General features: G+C 42.2%; 2 protein-coding genes across 8 annotated transcripts in view; both read left to right on the top strand.

Annotated features, from left to right (window-relative positions):
• zswim8 (zinc finger, SWIM-type containing 8) overlaps nucleotides 1-5662 on the top strand; it is a 46367-nt gene extending 40705 nt beyond the window's left edge. For all 4 annotated transcript variants that reach the window (XM_086180010.1, XM_086180009.1, XM_086180008.1 and 1 more), the window contains 5 exons: nucleotides 533-710; nucleotides 902-1075; nucleotides 1804-1923; nucleotides 2258-2436; nucleotides 3501-5662. In XM_086180010.1, coding sequence (XP_086036136.1) covers nucleotides 533-710; nucleotides 902-1075; nucleotides 1804-1923; nucleotides 2258-2436; nucleotides 3501-3704 — 855 coding nt within the window. In that variant the 3' untranslated portion in view covers nucleotides 3705-5662. The remainder of the gene's footprint in view (nucleotides 1-532; nucleotides 711-901; nucleotides 1076-1803; nucleotides 1924-2257; nucleotides 2437-3500) is intronic.
• A 3023-nt stretch (nucleotides 5663-8685) lies between these two features.
• Nucleotides 8686-14614, top strand: part of ndst2a (N-deacetylase/N-sulfotransferase (heparan glucosaminyl) 2a) — a 38739-nt gene continuing 32810 nt past the window's right edge. Inside the window, exon 1 of one of the 4 annotated variants that reach the window (XM_086180016.1) lies at nucleotides 8686-8820. The gene's annotated coding sequence lies outside the window, so the exon portion shown is untranslated. Of the gene's footprint in view, nucleotides 8827-14614 lie in introns of all 4 variants that reach the window. The other 3 variants (XM_086180013.1, XM_086180011.1, XM_086180015.1) reach the window with 3 other exon arrangements.

The raw sequence follows: 14614 nt of genomic DNA, 5'->3' as shown, positions 1-14614 counted from the left end.
GTTGATCTATTCAATTTACCTGTTTGATGTTCATTTGTTTTATTTCAGCTCATTGTGTGTCAGAGCTGAGAGGCAGATGAACTTATGTAACAGTTGGTACATCAAAAGCCCCCTCAACCAAAAATGGGCACAGACCAGTTAAAATTGTCGGAATTTCAGTTCCAAATTATCTTTGTCCAAGTTCCATTCTATTCCTCCATTATATGCTCAGGAAAATAGATACTGACAGGGAAACAGCTCTTCCCTATTGAGTCCAACTCTTCTGTCATCCGACTTATTAGGGTTTTCTCTTAAGTTCCGATACACATTTATGTACTCTATTATCTGCTAGTCACCGAGTAATTGAAATGAAATGTGGATTTTGCAAACACATCACAGCAAGCTGGCAAAAAAGCTCTCAATATTTCCACTTTGGGGACGCGTCACCTGATAAAACACCACAAGATACAAATGGATGAAAGCTCCTACTGCTTCACTCAGGATGGTGTGTGTGTGTGTGTGCGCGTGTGTGCGTGTGCATGTGTCCTCTCAGGGAATGCACCCAGCTTTCATTGGGGCTCAGTATCCATTCTCAGTGGCAGCTGGCCCCCAGCCGCCCATGGCCGCAACTGCTGTCACCTTCCCTGGTGTCCCTGTACCGTCCATGACTCAGATTGCCGTCCATCCCTACCACACAGAGACCGGCCTGCCACTCAGCACCACTGTAGCAGGTCAGACTTACTCATCCCCAAACCCTGCTTTGAGTTTAAAAACCAGTGATTGATTCAGGCCCACATCTTGACCTTTAAGTTTCTACAAATATGCAGAGGGACTGCCCTCTAAAGGATGAAACCTTCTGTTTATTGGCTCCACTGGTTTATTTTTGAGGCTAAACAGTCTGCTGTAACTGTCTGTTTTCCAGTGGGCAGCGTCCACTCTGGGCCCACCATCCAGGCTATCCAGGGAGCCTCTCTGCCCTCGCTCTCTTCCCAAACCAGCTCATTGGTCAGCACTCCTTTCTCAGCAGAGGATGAGCAGCATAGCCAGCCAATCAGCCAACAGGGCCTGCACTACCTGCATTCTGCCTACAGAGTTGGTGAGGAGTCATTTTCTACTCATTAAGTCAAGTCAAGCCAATTTTATTTGTATAGTGCCCAATCACTACAAAGTTATCTCATGGCACTTGACAAGTGGAGCAGGTCCAGTGCCACACTTTTTCAATTAATTTACACCTAACAATTCTCCATGAACAAGCACATCTTGAGACAGTGGTGCCAAAGCCATCCTTTTAATTATGCATGAATGTCGAGCAGATACAAGCTCAATGGGAATGGTCATCTGCTTTGACTGGAAAGTAAGTGTGTGTGGAAACTGAGTGTCATATAGAGCTGTAACTTCATGAAACAGCCATCCATCCATCCATTTTCTTCCGCTTATTCCTGTTAAGGGTCGGGGCTGGAGCCTATCGCAGCAGCTATGGGTGAGAGGTGGGGTTCACCCTGGACAGGTCACCAGTCCATCGCAGGGCCAACATACAGAGACAGACAACCATTCACACTCACAGTCACACCTACAGTCAATTTAGAGTATCAATCAGCCTCGTCCCCTCTTGATGTCTTTGGACTGTGGGAAGAAGCCAAGGTACCTGGAAAGAACCCTCACAGGAACAGGGAGAACATGCAGACTCCACACATAGATCCTGTGCCCAAGCCGGGACTGGAATCCAGAACCTTCTTGCTGTGAGGTGACAGTGCTGACCACTGCACCACGTGCTGCCTTCATGAGACATATGAACCATACTGTTTGTCCTTTCGTTGTTTTCAGGCATGCTAGCGCTGGAGATGCTAGGAAGAAGAGCTCACAATGATCACCCCAACAACTTCTCCCGGAGTCCACCCTACACTGAGGATGTCAAATGGCTACTGGGACTGGCAGCGAGGCTTGGTAAGCATGTGATGGCAGTTGATTCATGGAGAACACACCACTGTTCATGATAACTTAGTCCTTGTATGTTCATGATAACTTAGTCCTTGTACAAACAGAACAACTAGCACACAATTCACTGACATGACACTGGGCCAGGTTCTGTACCTCATGGATGTCTTAGTCTGTAGAACTTGAAGGGGATGTATAAGGTAAGCACAAAGGAATTGAAGTTTTCAAACTACTGCTGTCTCATTCATTCATTTCAATATGAATTCACACTCAAATCAGTTTTTGGCCACCTTCCTTAATCATTCCTCTCACTTTCCTCTCATATTAAATGCTCATGTGTCAGGAGTGAACTACGTGTATCAGTTCTGTGTCGGAGCAGCTAAAGGCGTCCTCAGTCCATTTGTGCTGCAAGAGATCATCATGGAGGCTCTTCAGAGGCTGAATCCTGCCCACATTCACGCCCATATTCGAACACCTGCCTTTCACCAGCTTGTCCAGCGTTGCCAGCAGGCTTACCTGCAGGTACCACTCCTCATGTCCACACTGCAGTCATTAACTATGAACCTTCTGATTGAGTCCAACTTTCACTGACAAGTACTGCAACTTTCATTGAAGTCTCATTAGTACAGGCTTGAACAACACATAATCATCAAATGGTACATAATCAGTTTGTTCTTTATCAGTCGGAGTTATCTAAGTGCCCACAAAGGTCGACACAACATTCGCAGACAGACCATCAACTAATAACATCTTTGCAAGGGTTGAGACTACAAACAACTTCGCACATGTGCTCCATAATAAGCTGTGAAATTAGTGACTATTCAGTGACTATTGGGAGTCTGATGTCTTACACGTTCATCCAGACATTGGTACTGTGCTAGTACTACTGGTAAGTACTTCTCCATCAGTTGCTAACTTTACCTAAATATCAGAGAACAACCAGATGCTCAGCTGATGTTCCTGCAAAGTCATGTCTTGTGTACACAAAAAAATCAACCTCAGATGTTATGCAAAAAATTTTTAAATTAAATGTCACATTTCATTATATTTTAAACTTTAATTATGAAGTGGCAAATGCAGGTTCATGGGCAGCTGAAATGTGAAAGTCACAGGTTAATCATCACTTCAACTAGCTTGATGGCAATTTTTTGTCATTTGCATTACAACACTTGCACTCCATTGATTAGAGTATAATCACTGTCGTGCAATCAGAGGGTGTGAAAAAGTGTTTTTTCAGCTTTTGTCCCAAAAACAAACACTCATTCAAGACCTGATTAAAAACTGGAAGAACTTTTTCATGAAAATAGAGGTTTTGTTCTTCTGATTTTTTTTCATAATCATAAGACAAAAAATTTTGTGTGAAGTGAAAATGGACATAACATTGGCAGGGAAAGAGTTAATTTGAATGTAGAGTTCCAACTTGTCTGATGACAACCTCCATATTATCAAGTAAGTAATAATGTTTGCGGTGGCTGCTCATAAACTATAGGTGTACAAAGCAATATGTGTTGGAAGAGGTCTGAGCTCAGTTGCTCGTAAAACATATGGGCAGATTAATCATCCCATTCTCTCTTCTCGCTTTGTAGTACATCCACCACCGGCTCATCCACTTGACGCCGGCTGACTACGATGACTTCGTCAACATCATCCGCAGTGCTCGTGGGGCTTTCTGCCTGACGCCTGTGGGGATGATGCAGTTTAACGATGTGCTGCAGAACCTGAAGAGAGGCAAGCAGACCAAGGAGCTATGGCAACGAATCTCCCTGGAGATGGCAACTTTCTCCCCATGAACATGGGGACTTGGGCCTCCCCTCCACCTCTAGCGTCTCTACTGCCACTGCACTGGGCTTGCCACGCTCCTGCTGTCTCCTTCTGTCAGGGGTCCTGCTCCCTTGTAACAGAGCACACAGGCAGTACAATCAGCTCCCCATGACCCATGGAGACTTTCTTTTTAAATGTGTTTGTCCACCTGGAGGACATTGCTCTCCTGACTCCTCCAACTCCCATTTCATCTTGTGTATATGTGTTTAAAGTGTACACTGTCCTTTTGTCATCTAACTCATCTCTTCTACTTCCCCTGAACTGAAGACATTGGAGGGGTATCTCTCATTTTCTTTGGTTGTTTTGAATGAAACCACTGCGTGAGTGAATTTCCTGCTGCAGCATTCCTGTCCACAGTGGCAAGTGATCTCACCAAGCACGTCACACTATGGATCTGAATCTTAGCAGTGTGGGAGTTTAATATGACAATATACTATCAGTACGGGTGAGGATTCTTCAGTAAATCTTTTTTATACTTTGTATAGAACAAATATGACAATATGACATGTATGGAGAGCAGAATGGGATGAGAATGTTAGGATGTTAGAGGTGCTGTTGTTGTTTGGGATCCATATTGACATTTCAGCCAACTTTCGGAGTGACATGGACAGTCCAGAGCTAAGCAGATGCCAACTGACCACAGCTGGCCCCCAGGACTCCCCCTGCGTCACTGCTGCTCAGCAGTAAGAGTGGTTTGACTCATCACAAGGGTGTCTGTGTGTGTGCATGCCAGCCTTGATGACCACCAGAAATATTATTGTACAACAGAGTTTTGGTGCTCATGTCCTTTGAGGGAATCAAGACATTTTTTTCACCAGTTTCAAAATGTTTTTAGCAAAACATTTCATTGAAAAACATTCAGCAAGACTAACAGGTTGACATCAAGAGATCCAAGAACAAACAAGTCAAGAGCTTGCTGCCTTCAGTTATTGAACACATTAGTGTCACACTGAGTCCTACTGTTGAAGCGAATCACAGACGTGCTGAGCTGACAAGGAACATCCCAGTTCACACTGTCATGTCCTGGACGATCCCATCAAACCAGCTCAGGGATGTTTTACCAAACGTGGTGAAGTTAATCAAATATACTAGTCAGTTAAACATGTTTGTGTCTAAAGTTTTTTCTATATATAAATTCACAAAATGCACTTGTTTGAATTGTGGTGCAGTATCTTATTTCCCTCTGATGCACCAAACATTAGTTGTTTTTCCTCCACAGGTCATAAAACCATCACAGCCACCATCCAAAATAAACTTTTACTGTTGGTTCCAGTTTGACAAGACTTAAAAGAGTTGGCAGTAAGTTGTGTGGAGTTAGCTTGGTGTGTTTATGTTAACTGGTCCATCATGGAAAGTGTTTCACACAGCCTCAGTACAATAACCACTCTCCCAATGAGACTGTAACTGCGACTCGTGCTCTCAAAGTTACTCAAGCCGAAAATATCCCAGTGAATTAATTTCAGAATTTCATTTCATTTCTGCTCTCAACTGCTGATTAAGCTAATAACGTATCAGTTTGAAGACCAAAACTCAAGAACAGGTGTGATTAACAGAACCAATTCTGTAAGATTTGGGGTCTTAACACTCGTCCAGGTCTGTCAGCAATCCTGAATGTGTTCTAGTTGCCCATCCTCTTGTGTGCTCAGCTCATAGACCATGGTGCACGAGTGACGGTCCATCTCTGTCCGGTTGCTGCTGTGGTTGGGAAGCCACACCTCTGATTGGCTCTGGACTTTACAAGTAAAGGTGACTTAGTAGAAAATGTACTGTGATATTTTTGTATTTCTCAAAACCTGTAGCTGGATTCAAAAGTTCTATATATGGTGATTGCAATATGTTTTAATTTAGAGTGAAAAGAATTTAAAAAAGCAATACTAAAAGTGTAGAGTTTACGTAATAAAGATAATTGAAAACAATGGTGGGATTTGTTCATGATTTCGTAAAGAGGTCATGCCAGCTTATGCCCCTAAGGCTGGCTGCTGCCCTCTGTACTGACCACAAGGACGCACTGCAATAATTTATTACTAAACTAATACTAGAACCAGCAAGCCTGCACCATCCATCCATCCATTTTCTTCCACTTATCCTATTAAGGGGGGGGGGGGGGGCTGGAGCCTATCCCAGCAGCATTCATACAAGAGGCGGGGTTCACCCTGGATGGGTGTACACCAGTACATCACAGGGCCAACATATATAGACAGACAACCATTCACACACAGCCACGCCTACAGTCAATTTAGGTCTGAGCTTAATTTAGAGTATCCAATTAGCATAGTCCCCATTTGCATGTCTTTGGACTGTGAGAGAGGAAGCCAGAGTACCTAATGAGTCGCAGGCACAGGGAGAAAATGAAAACTCCACGCAGAAAGATGCCAGGGCTCCAACCCAGAACCTTCTTGCTGCGAGGCCACAGTGCTGACCACTGCACAACTCTGCCACCCTGGAACTCGTTCCCATGTGGGCAATCTATTAAGCTTATTCTTTTCTATTGATATACTTAGTGTAATGATCCTTTATTAATTGGGTTGTCTACCACTCTTAATTTTGTTGTTAGACCTTCACATTCCACATGCTCTTAGAAGGTGCCATACTAGTGACGTGAGGCATGTACAGTAAATGTATTTGTGAGAGTGTGTTCTCACTGTTCCAACTGTTATTTTAATGACACTATTTTTTTAAACATAATTCCCATGTGTGGAATGAGGGGGGGGCTGCACGGTGGTGCAGTGGGTAGCACTGTCGCCTCACAGCAGGAAGGTTCCAGGTTCGAGTCCTGGCTCGGCCACAGGATCTTTCTATGTGGAGTTTGCATGTTCTCCCCGTGCCTGCCTGGGTTCTCTCTGGGTACTCCGGCTTCCTCCACTGTCCAAAGACATGCAATTTGGGGACGAGGCTGATTGAAACTCTAAATTGACCGTAGGTGTGAATGTGAGTGTGAATGGTTGTTCGTCTCTGTATGTTGGCCCTGCGATGGACTGGCGACCTGTCCAGGGTGAACCCGTCCTCTCGCCCGTAGCCGCTGGGATAGGCTCCAGTAAATGGAGCACAACATAACCTTAATTGGTGAGGATTAAAGGGTTCTAAGCACTGGAATACACAAACATGTTGAATATGGGCTTTTACTTTTGATACCCAGGTAAACTCGATATGAAATACTTCTCCACTTTTACTTCAGTACAGTTTTGAATAGGGACGTTAACCTTCACTGGAGTACAACTGTTTCTGGGTATTTCTACCTTTACTCAAATAAAGGGACTGCATACCTCTTCCATTAATTGCATACACTGGTGTGTTTATTAATGGTAATACCAGTGACCCCTCACTTGATAATTATGAGAATGTGTAAAGAACATTCCCCTCCTTGAACAATCATGCAGGGGGTTTGGGCCCAGACCTGTGTTCTCTGTTTGTGAACCAGCTCTGAGACATAATGTTGTCATACATATGACATAATGTCTCAAGATAATGACTATGTGCTAGACATTTATCTTTGCCAAAATGATTTACAGTGATATTATGACAATATATCTGGAACATTTGACCAAAATGGTCAAACAGTGGTGTCAGTCAAGTTCAACTGAGAATTCGGTCATTGTGTGTTTTGTCCCATATACGGCTGCAGGGAGGAGAGTCTGTAATAGAGCCGTATATAGAGATATACAGTATCTGGCTCACATAACTCAACACTGCCACCTACTGTTGGAGTGTGTTCATGCACAGATTCTGTGTTTATTAAGGATCCATCCATCCATCCATCCATTTTCTTCTGCTTATCCTGTTAAGGGTCGCAGGGGGGCTGGAGCCTATCCCAGCGGTTTTTGGCCAAGAGGTGGTGTTCACCCTGGACAGGTCACCAGTCCATCTCAGAGCCAATTCATATAGACAGACAACCATTCACACTCACAGTCATACCTGCGGTCAATTTAGAGTATCCAATTAGTCTATGTCTTGGACTGTATGAGGAAGCCGGAGTACCCGTAGAGAACCCAGGCAGGCACAGGGAGAACATGGAGACTCCACACAGAAAGATCCCATGTTTGAGCCTGAACCTTCTTGTGAGGCGACAGTGCTAACCACTGCACCACCATGCCGCATTTTATGAAGGCAAGTATAGGTATTGTTACCAGACTATTCATGATTTGTTCTTAAAAATAATGGTTATTGTCAATAACTCTATTTATGAATGGACATAGCAAAAATATAAAGAGTTAAATTTTGGAGTGAGGTACAAAAATCAATGAATGAAAACACAAGTGATGTATAGACTGAATAAGTTTGATTTGATTGAACACCCACAAATAATTATTTTAATGTCTTCATTTAATATGAATATGATAAATGCCCAGTGTTCACACCCACTGGGAGGTAACCTGTCTGTCTGCCTGTCCATCCATCCGTGTGTGTGTGTGTGGGATGGATGGGGGGTGTCTGTCAGCAGGACAACACAGCCACGGCCCATGATTATGAAACTTGGTGGAGGAGCAGAGTCTGACCGAAGGAGGAACCCATTCCATTTTGGGGCAGATCCAGAAATATTTTTTTTAATTTCTATAACATAGGGCATTTTTGTCAATTTTCCTGTGTGATGAGAAATATTATGGGGAAAGACATACAGTGGATAGAAAAGGTCTACACACCCCTATTAAAATGCCAGGTTTTTGTGATGTAAAAAAATAAATGAGACCAAGATAAATCATTTCAGAACTTTTTCCACCTTGAATGTGACCTATAACATGAACAATTCAATTGAAAAACAAACTGAAATCTTAACTATAAACTTAACTATAAATAATAGGAGTTATAAGAAGGGGGTACTATCAATGGAACCAATATCAAAGCTCTGTCTCCATGGAAAAGACAATGTATTTCTGTTGTCTTTAGCCGGTGCAAAACAACTTCAAAATGAATCATTCGAGGTGTTACATTGAAATCCATCCCCCGGGTTGCCGGATTTGGATTAGTCCAGTGTTCCTGAAGAACCAAGATGGCGGAATGAGTAACGACGCGCAGAACTTCAGTTTATACTTAAAAGGCTGACGCTTTTCCATCCCTTATCCTGGCCGGATTGGTGGCGTGCAAAATCAAGTGCGGGTAAATCTTAATATACTGACAGATCCCATATTTTATGACACTGTCTCCAAATGGAAGGCCGTTTTAGCTGCGGAGTGCTGTGAGTAGCCCTGCATCCTCAGCCGCTAGCTGAGACGCCACTGCAGGTCCCTGTTAAGTTCACTGTCACCCGGTTTACAGCTCTGAGATATGCGCCAGGATCATTGTGGGAATAAGTCGTGTAATAGCAAAGGGTTGGGTCAGAGGTTTATATTAAAGTCGGATTGTTACCCTGAGCCACTGTTACCTGGCATTAGCAATGCTATCATTAGCCGTAGTGCACTTGTGCGCTTGTTGCTGTAACGTCTCTGAGTTAATTTAGCTGTGAAGTAAGCATGCTGTCAGGAATCCACGACACACTGCTGGCTGTAGTGGTAAAGTCACATGTGGTGATGTTATGACAGGTGTTTTAGATTATCTGTGGGCCCCTTACTGTGTCTGCATGTCAGCTGTTTGGGATCTGCTCGTTTTCATGATTGGAATGGTAAGTCAGGGGTGACATCAGACGTCAGAGCTGTAGGCAGGATGTTCGGGGTCGATGACTCCTCTCTTGGCCAGCAGAAGTGTTGTCCAAGGTATATTAATCCCTGGCATAGCATTCCTGTGTTTGTAAGAGGGGTTTTGTTATTGTTTATCCACCTTTTGTGTCAGAAAAATGAAGAAACACGAAAATAATATGACTGTTTTAAAGTCTTTCATCTTTCAAATTCATTCATAGGGATGGTTGACAACAATGCATATAAGCTTCATTCACCTCCACAGAGAAAATGCTGATGAGTGTCATCTTTCTTTTTTAAAGATAGGCGATTTGCTGTCATTAAATTTGACCATGTTTTAATAGAGCTTGTCAGAATTCAGGAGAGGTCATGATCCTGTCCATTCTGGGGGAACTGGGAGATGGTCTGAATACACCCCTCTCACCACACCCCAGACCAGTTTCAAATGTGTTAACAGCTCTCTCATTAGCCAACCTAGTGTATTGAACCAACTTATATAGACTGAGGGGGTCACTCAACCTAATAACATTTGTCCTGTGCTTCCATGATGATCTGAAAATTAAGCAACGATTTTATTGCTATTGAAGTGTCAATCACTTATACATAATGCTGTTGTATCATCCCTGTTGAAGACTTTTATTATACTTAAGGCCTGATGCACTGTGTACCTGTACAAGTCAGTGGGGGTCTGCAGTCAGAGACATGTTACATGCATGGACACTAGAAAACGAAATGGTGACATCAGCTCTTTTGTTTATCTGCAACTATTTCACAAGAACAGGGGAATGAGAGTCATTAGTTCATACAGTCTGCAAAAACAGCTCTTGTCTGTAATAAATATTGTGCTATGTGTGGCCCACACAAGGGCTCAACAGGCACTAGGAAGATGACAAAACCATCATCGGATTGCAAGGCTGGAAATGAATAGTGTCCCTATGGCCAAGGGCCAGTTAAAAATTGGATTTGGAATCCACAGCTGTCATTGGGGAAAGTTGTGACAATGAGAGAGAAGCTTTAGTTTTTTGTAATTCAGCTAAATATGGATCTTTTTCTCCATTTATAGTGGTGGAAAATAAGTATTTGATCCCTCACTGATTTTGAAAGTTTGCACACTGACAAAGAAATGAACAGTCTATGATTTTTATGGTAGCTTTATTTTAAACAGTTAGGGAAAGAATATCAAAAAGAAAATCCGGAAAATTGCATAAAACGAATGATATAAATTAATTTAGATAATAAAAGAAATTTTGAACCCCCTAGCAAAACATGATTTAATGCTTGGTGGCAAAACCCTTGTTGGATAGCACAGCAGTCAGACGTTTCTTGTACTTGCTTACTAGGTGCACACATACCAGGAAGAATTTTGGTCCACTCCTCTTTGCAGATCACCTCCAAATCCTGCAGGTTTTGAGACTGGGGTTTGGCAACTCGAAGCTTCAGCTCCCTCCACAGACCCATTTTCAGTGTCCTGGTGGAGGAAAGGAGGTTGTCACCCAAGACTTTACGATACATGGCCCCGTCCATCATCCCAGTGATGTGTTGAAGTCGCCCTGTCCCCTTAGAAGAGAAACACCCCCAGAGCATAATGTTTCCACATCCATGCTTGACGGTGGGAATGGTGTTCTTGGTGTTAATCTGCATTTCTCTTCCTCCAAACATGACAAATTGAGTTGAGGCCAAAGAGCTCAATTTTGGTCTCATTTGACCTCAGCACCTTCTCCCAGTCAGTCTCTGAGTCCTTAACGTGTTCATTGGCAAACTTTAGACGGGCCTGTAAGTCTACCTTCTTGAGCAGAGGGTTCTTGCGCACACTGCAGGATTTTAATCCACTGTGTCTTCGTGTGTTACCAATGATTTTCTTGGTGACTGTGTTCCCAGGTCCCTTGAGATCATTAACAAGCTCCTCCTGTGAAGTTGTAGGCTGATCTCTAATCTTTTACATGATCATTGATACCCTACCAGGTGATATCTTAAGTAGAGCCCCAGGCCAAGGTCGGCCGACAGTCATGTTGTGCTTCTTCCACTTCCTAATAATTGCACCAACAGTTGTCACTTTCTCATCCAGCTTCTTACTTATGGTTTTGTAGCCCATTCCAGCCTTGTGCAGGTCAACAATTTTGTCCCTGACATCTTTAGATAGCTCCTTGGTCTTGTCCATGCTGGAGAAGTTGCAGTGCCATTGATCTCTCGCTGTTAAAATAAAGCTACCATAAAAATCATAGGCTGTTCATTACTATGTCAGTGTGCAAAATTTCAAAATCAGCGGGGGATCAAATACTTATTTCCTCCACTGTAGACTCGAGTGAGCTTGTTGCAAGGCTTGTTGGTGTTGCTCAACAGACTATCTAAAGTAGTTGTTTACTGAATGTCACTTGATGCATAAAATTTGATGGAGGTTGTTACTTAAGTCATACAGTAGTTCAGCAACGAGAGTTGTGTTAGCTGAGATGCAGGGCAGTGTGTGTGTGTGTGTGTGTGTGTGTGTGTGTGTGTGTGTGTGTGAGAGTGTGTTTAGCGTACACATCTACCGCACTGCAGCTGAAACAAGCTGTTCATGGCTCGCCGACAAAACAGAAGCATTAAATTGAAATGTGGCCTTATTTGGCATCATAGGCCACGCCCACTGATGAAGCCAATCCTACATTAAAGCTGCAGCCCCAGAGGTTCAATACATCCTACTTGGTACAGTATTTCACCTTCAACTGATATGCTTACCTATTCAAAGTAAATGAGATGACATAATAGCATTACACTCTCAAATATTAGTCATCTGTCAAGTAGGTTTGGCTCACATAGGCCCCTTTAATTGATAGGGAATGGGTTCTCTTTCCATTGGTGAACTGAACAGTTCAATGCCTCCTCACCCACAATTTTATTGTGTACCATCAAACCAACCAGCAGATAAAACCTGAGCAGCAGCCTTTTCTCGTCTCCTGGTTAAAGTTACAGAATATTTCCTGACTAGCTGAGGGCTGAAGACATCACTCAGAAATTGATGGAATGTAACGATATTGCTCTGTACAAGTAGCAGAGATAGTAATATCCTGTCGCTTCCCTCAGCCTGGTAATTCACATATAGCTAGCATGCTAAGGTTAGCTTGTTTTGCTAGCAGTATGTCAATAGTCTCAAATCATGTCTTACTTACAAGTGTAATAACGAACATCCAATACTCCCCCGGTAAGAAGTTACAGGGAAAAAAGAAACACTACATATCTCCTGAATGGACCCATCCAGTCAAAGTATTTAGATAATTGTGCACTTGCATCATTATGATATTATATTATCATCGTAACAGTGGAATATTTGTGTTGATAATATCATTAATCAAGAGCATTTCACGGATGATATATTGACTAACAAAAAGGTTTTTGTGACAGGCCTTCCTCTCTTCCTCCTTGCAATCTTTTTTAGCTTGGTAATACATATACAGTCCAGTGCCCACCCAGTGGTATTGCATCACCTGGAATCAAATGAATCTTGTTCCTTTTTTTATATACAGTCACTGACCACCTTATTAGGTACTCATTGCAAGCACTGGGTTAGACCCCATTTTTTTGCTTAGAACAGCCTTAATGCCATAGATTGAGCAATGTGCTAGAAATATTCCCTCGAGATTTTGGTCCATATTTTCATCATGGCATCACACAGTTGTGATTTCCCATTCTATAGCAACCCAACGGTGCTGTATCGGATTGGGATCTGGTTACTGTGGAGGCCATTTGAGTCAAGTGAAGTTATTGTCTTGTTAGAGGTGATTTGAGCTTTGTGATATGTCCTATTATGCCAGTGGAAATACCCATCAGACACTGTGGTCATAAAGCAATAGCCATGATCAGCAACACTACCAAGGTAGGCCATAGCACTTACACAATGCTCAATTGGTATTTAAGTGTCCAAAGTGTGCCATGAAAAAGTCCCCTACTACATTATACCACCATCAGCCTGAACTGTTAATAAAAACCAGGATGGCTCCATGCTTTCATGATGTCTATGCTAAATTGGGACCCTACCATCCAGATGTTGTAGCAGAAATTGAGACTCGTCTGACCTGGCAACATTTTTTGAATGTTCTATTTTCCAATTTGGTTTAGCCCATTCAAATTGTAGCCTCAATTTCCTGTTCTTAGTTGACAGGGGTGGCACCTGGGGGTTGTCATTTACTGCTGTAGCCCATTTGCTTCAAGTTTCAACATGAGGTCCTTTCAGAGATGCTCTTCTGCATTCCTTGCTTGTAATGAGTGGTTATTTGAGTTCCTGTTGCCTTTCTATCAAATTGAATCAGTGTGGCCATTCTCCTCTGACTATGCCATCAACAAGACATTTTTCTTCCAGAGAACTGCTGCTCACTGGATATTTCCCTCTTTTTCAGACCATTGTCTGTAAATGCCAGAGATTGTTTTGTGCGGCAATCCCAGTAGATATACAGTGTGTGAAATACTCAAACCAGCCTATCTTGCACAGATAACTGTTCTACTTTTAAAGTCACTTTAATCATCTTTCCTCCCCATCTGATGCTCAGTTTGAATTTCAACAGATTTCTTGACTGTCTACATACATGAATGCATAGAGTAGCTGCCACGTGACTGGCTGATTAGATAGTTGAACAGGTGAAGCTAATTAAGTGGCTGGTGAGCATTTATCTAGTTTTTATGTGGGTGACAATATTTTTCAGCCACCTTTTATTGAGGTTGTTATAAACAAGAGGCAAACAAAGGAATTAATTTTACTTGAAGTCAAAAAATGATTGCAGTGTAAAAAGCTTTGCTTATGAATCTATCTTGTTATTATAGTTTTGAAAGTTTTTCTCACAAATCTATTTAAGACTATTTAATTGTCATTATTTTGTTATAACACATAATATATGACATGACATAATAAAATTACAAATTACCTTAACATGCAGTATAAATTGTAATTTTGCATTTCTCTCATAATTCTCAGTAATATGAAAGTTTTTCACGTCATATGATGCATTTAATTTTGTTGGACCCTTGAATTTGGACATGAATTCCATGTACCTGAATGTGTAAAAAAGAGAGAGAGAGAGTTCTCCAGGTGTTGTTGGGCTATCTCTAATACATTTAATATGAAATAACCTGACTCCCCTAGGTCCCAAGTTTGACTGTATAATTTCATCATTATTGGAACCCAGAACTAGTTAAAATATAGTATAACTTTAAATGAGTAAATTCTTAAAGCAAACTTGCTTGCGAGAGCTTTTATTTTGAAAGACAACAGAAATGTTGAATCTGCTATGAATGTTGCTGATATT

Source organism: Aulostomus chinensis, chromosome 16 (genome assembly GCF_037954235.1).
Source record: "Aulostomus chinensis isolate RoL2024-O1b breed Wild chromosome 16, RoL_Achi_v1.0, whole genome shotgun sequence".
NCBI classification, from domain to species: Eukaryota; Metazoa; Chordata; class Actinopteri; order Syngnathiformes; family Aulostomidae; genus Aulostomus; species Aulostomus chinensis.
The sequence above is the reverse complement of the archived record's forward strand: the minus strand, read 5'-3'. Positions and strand labels throughout refer to the sequence as shown.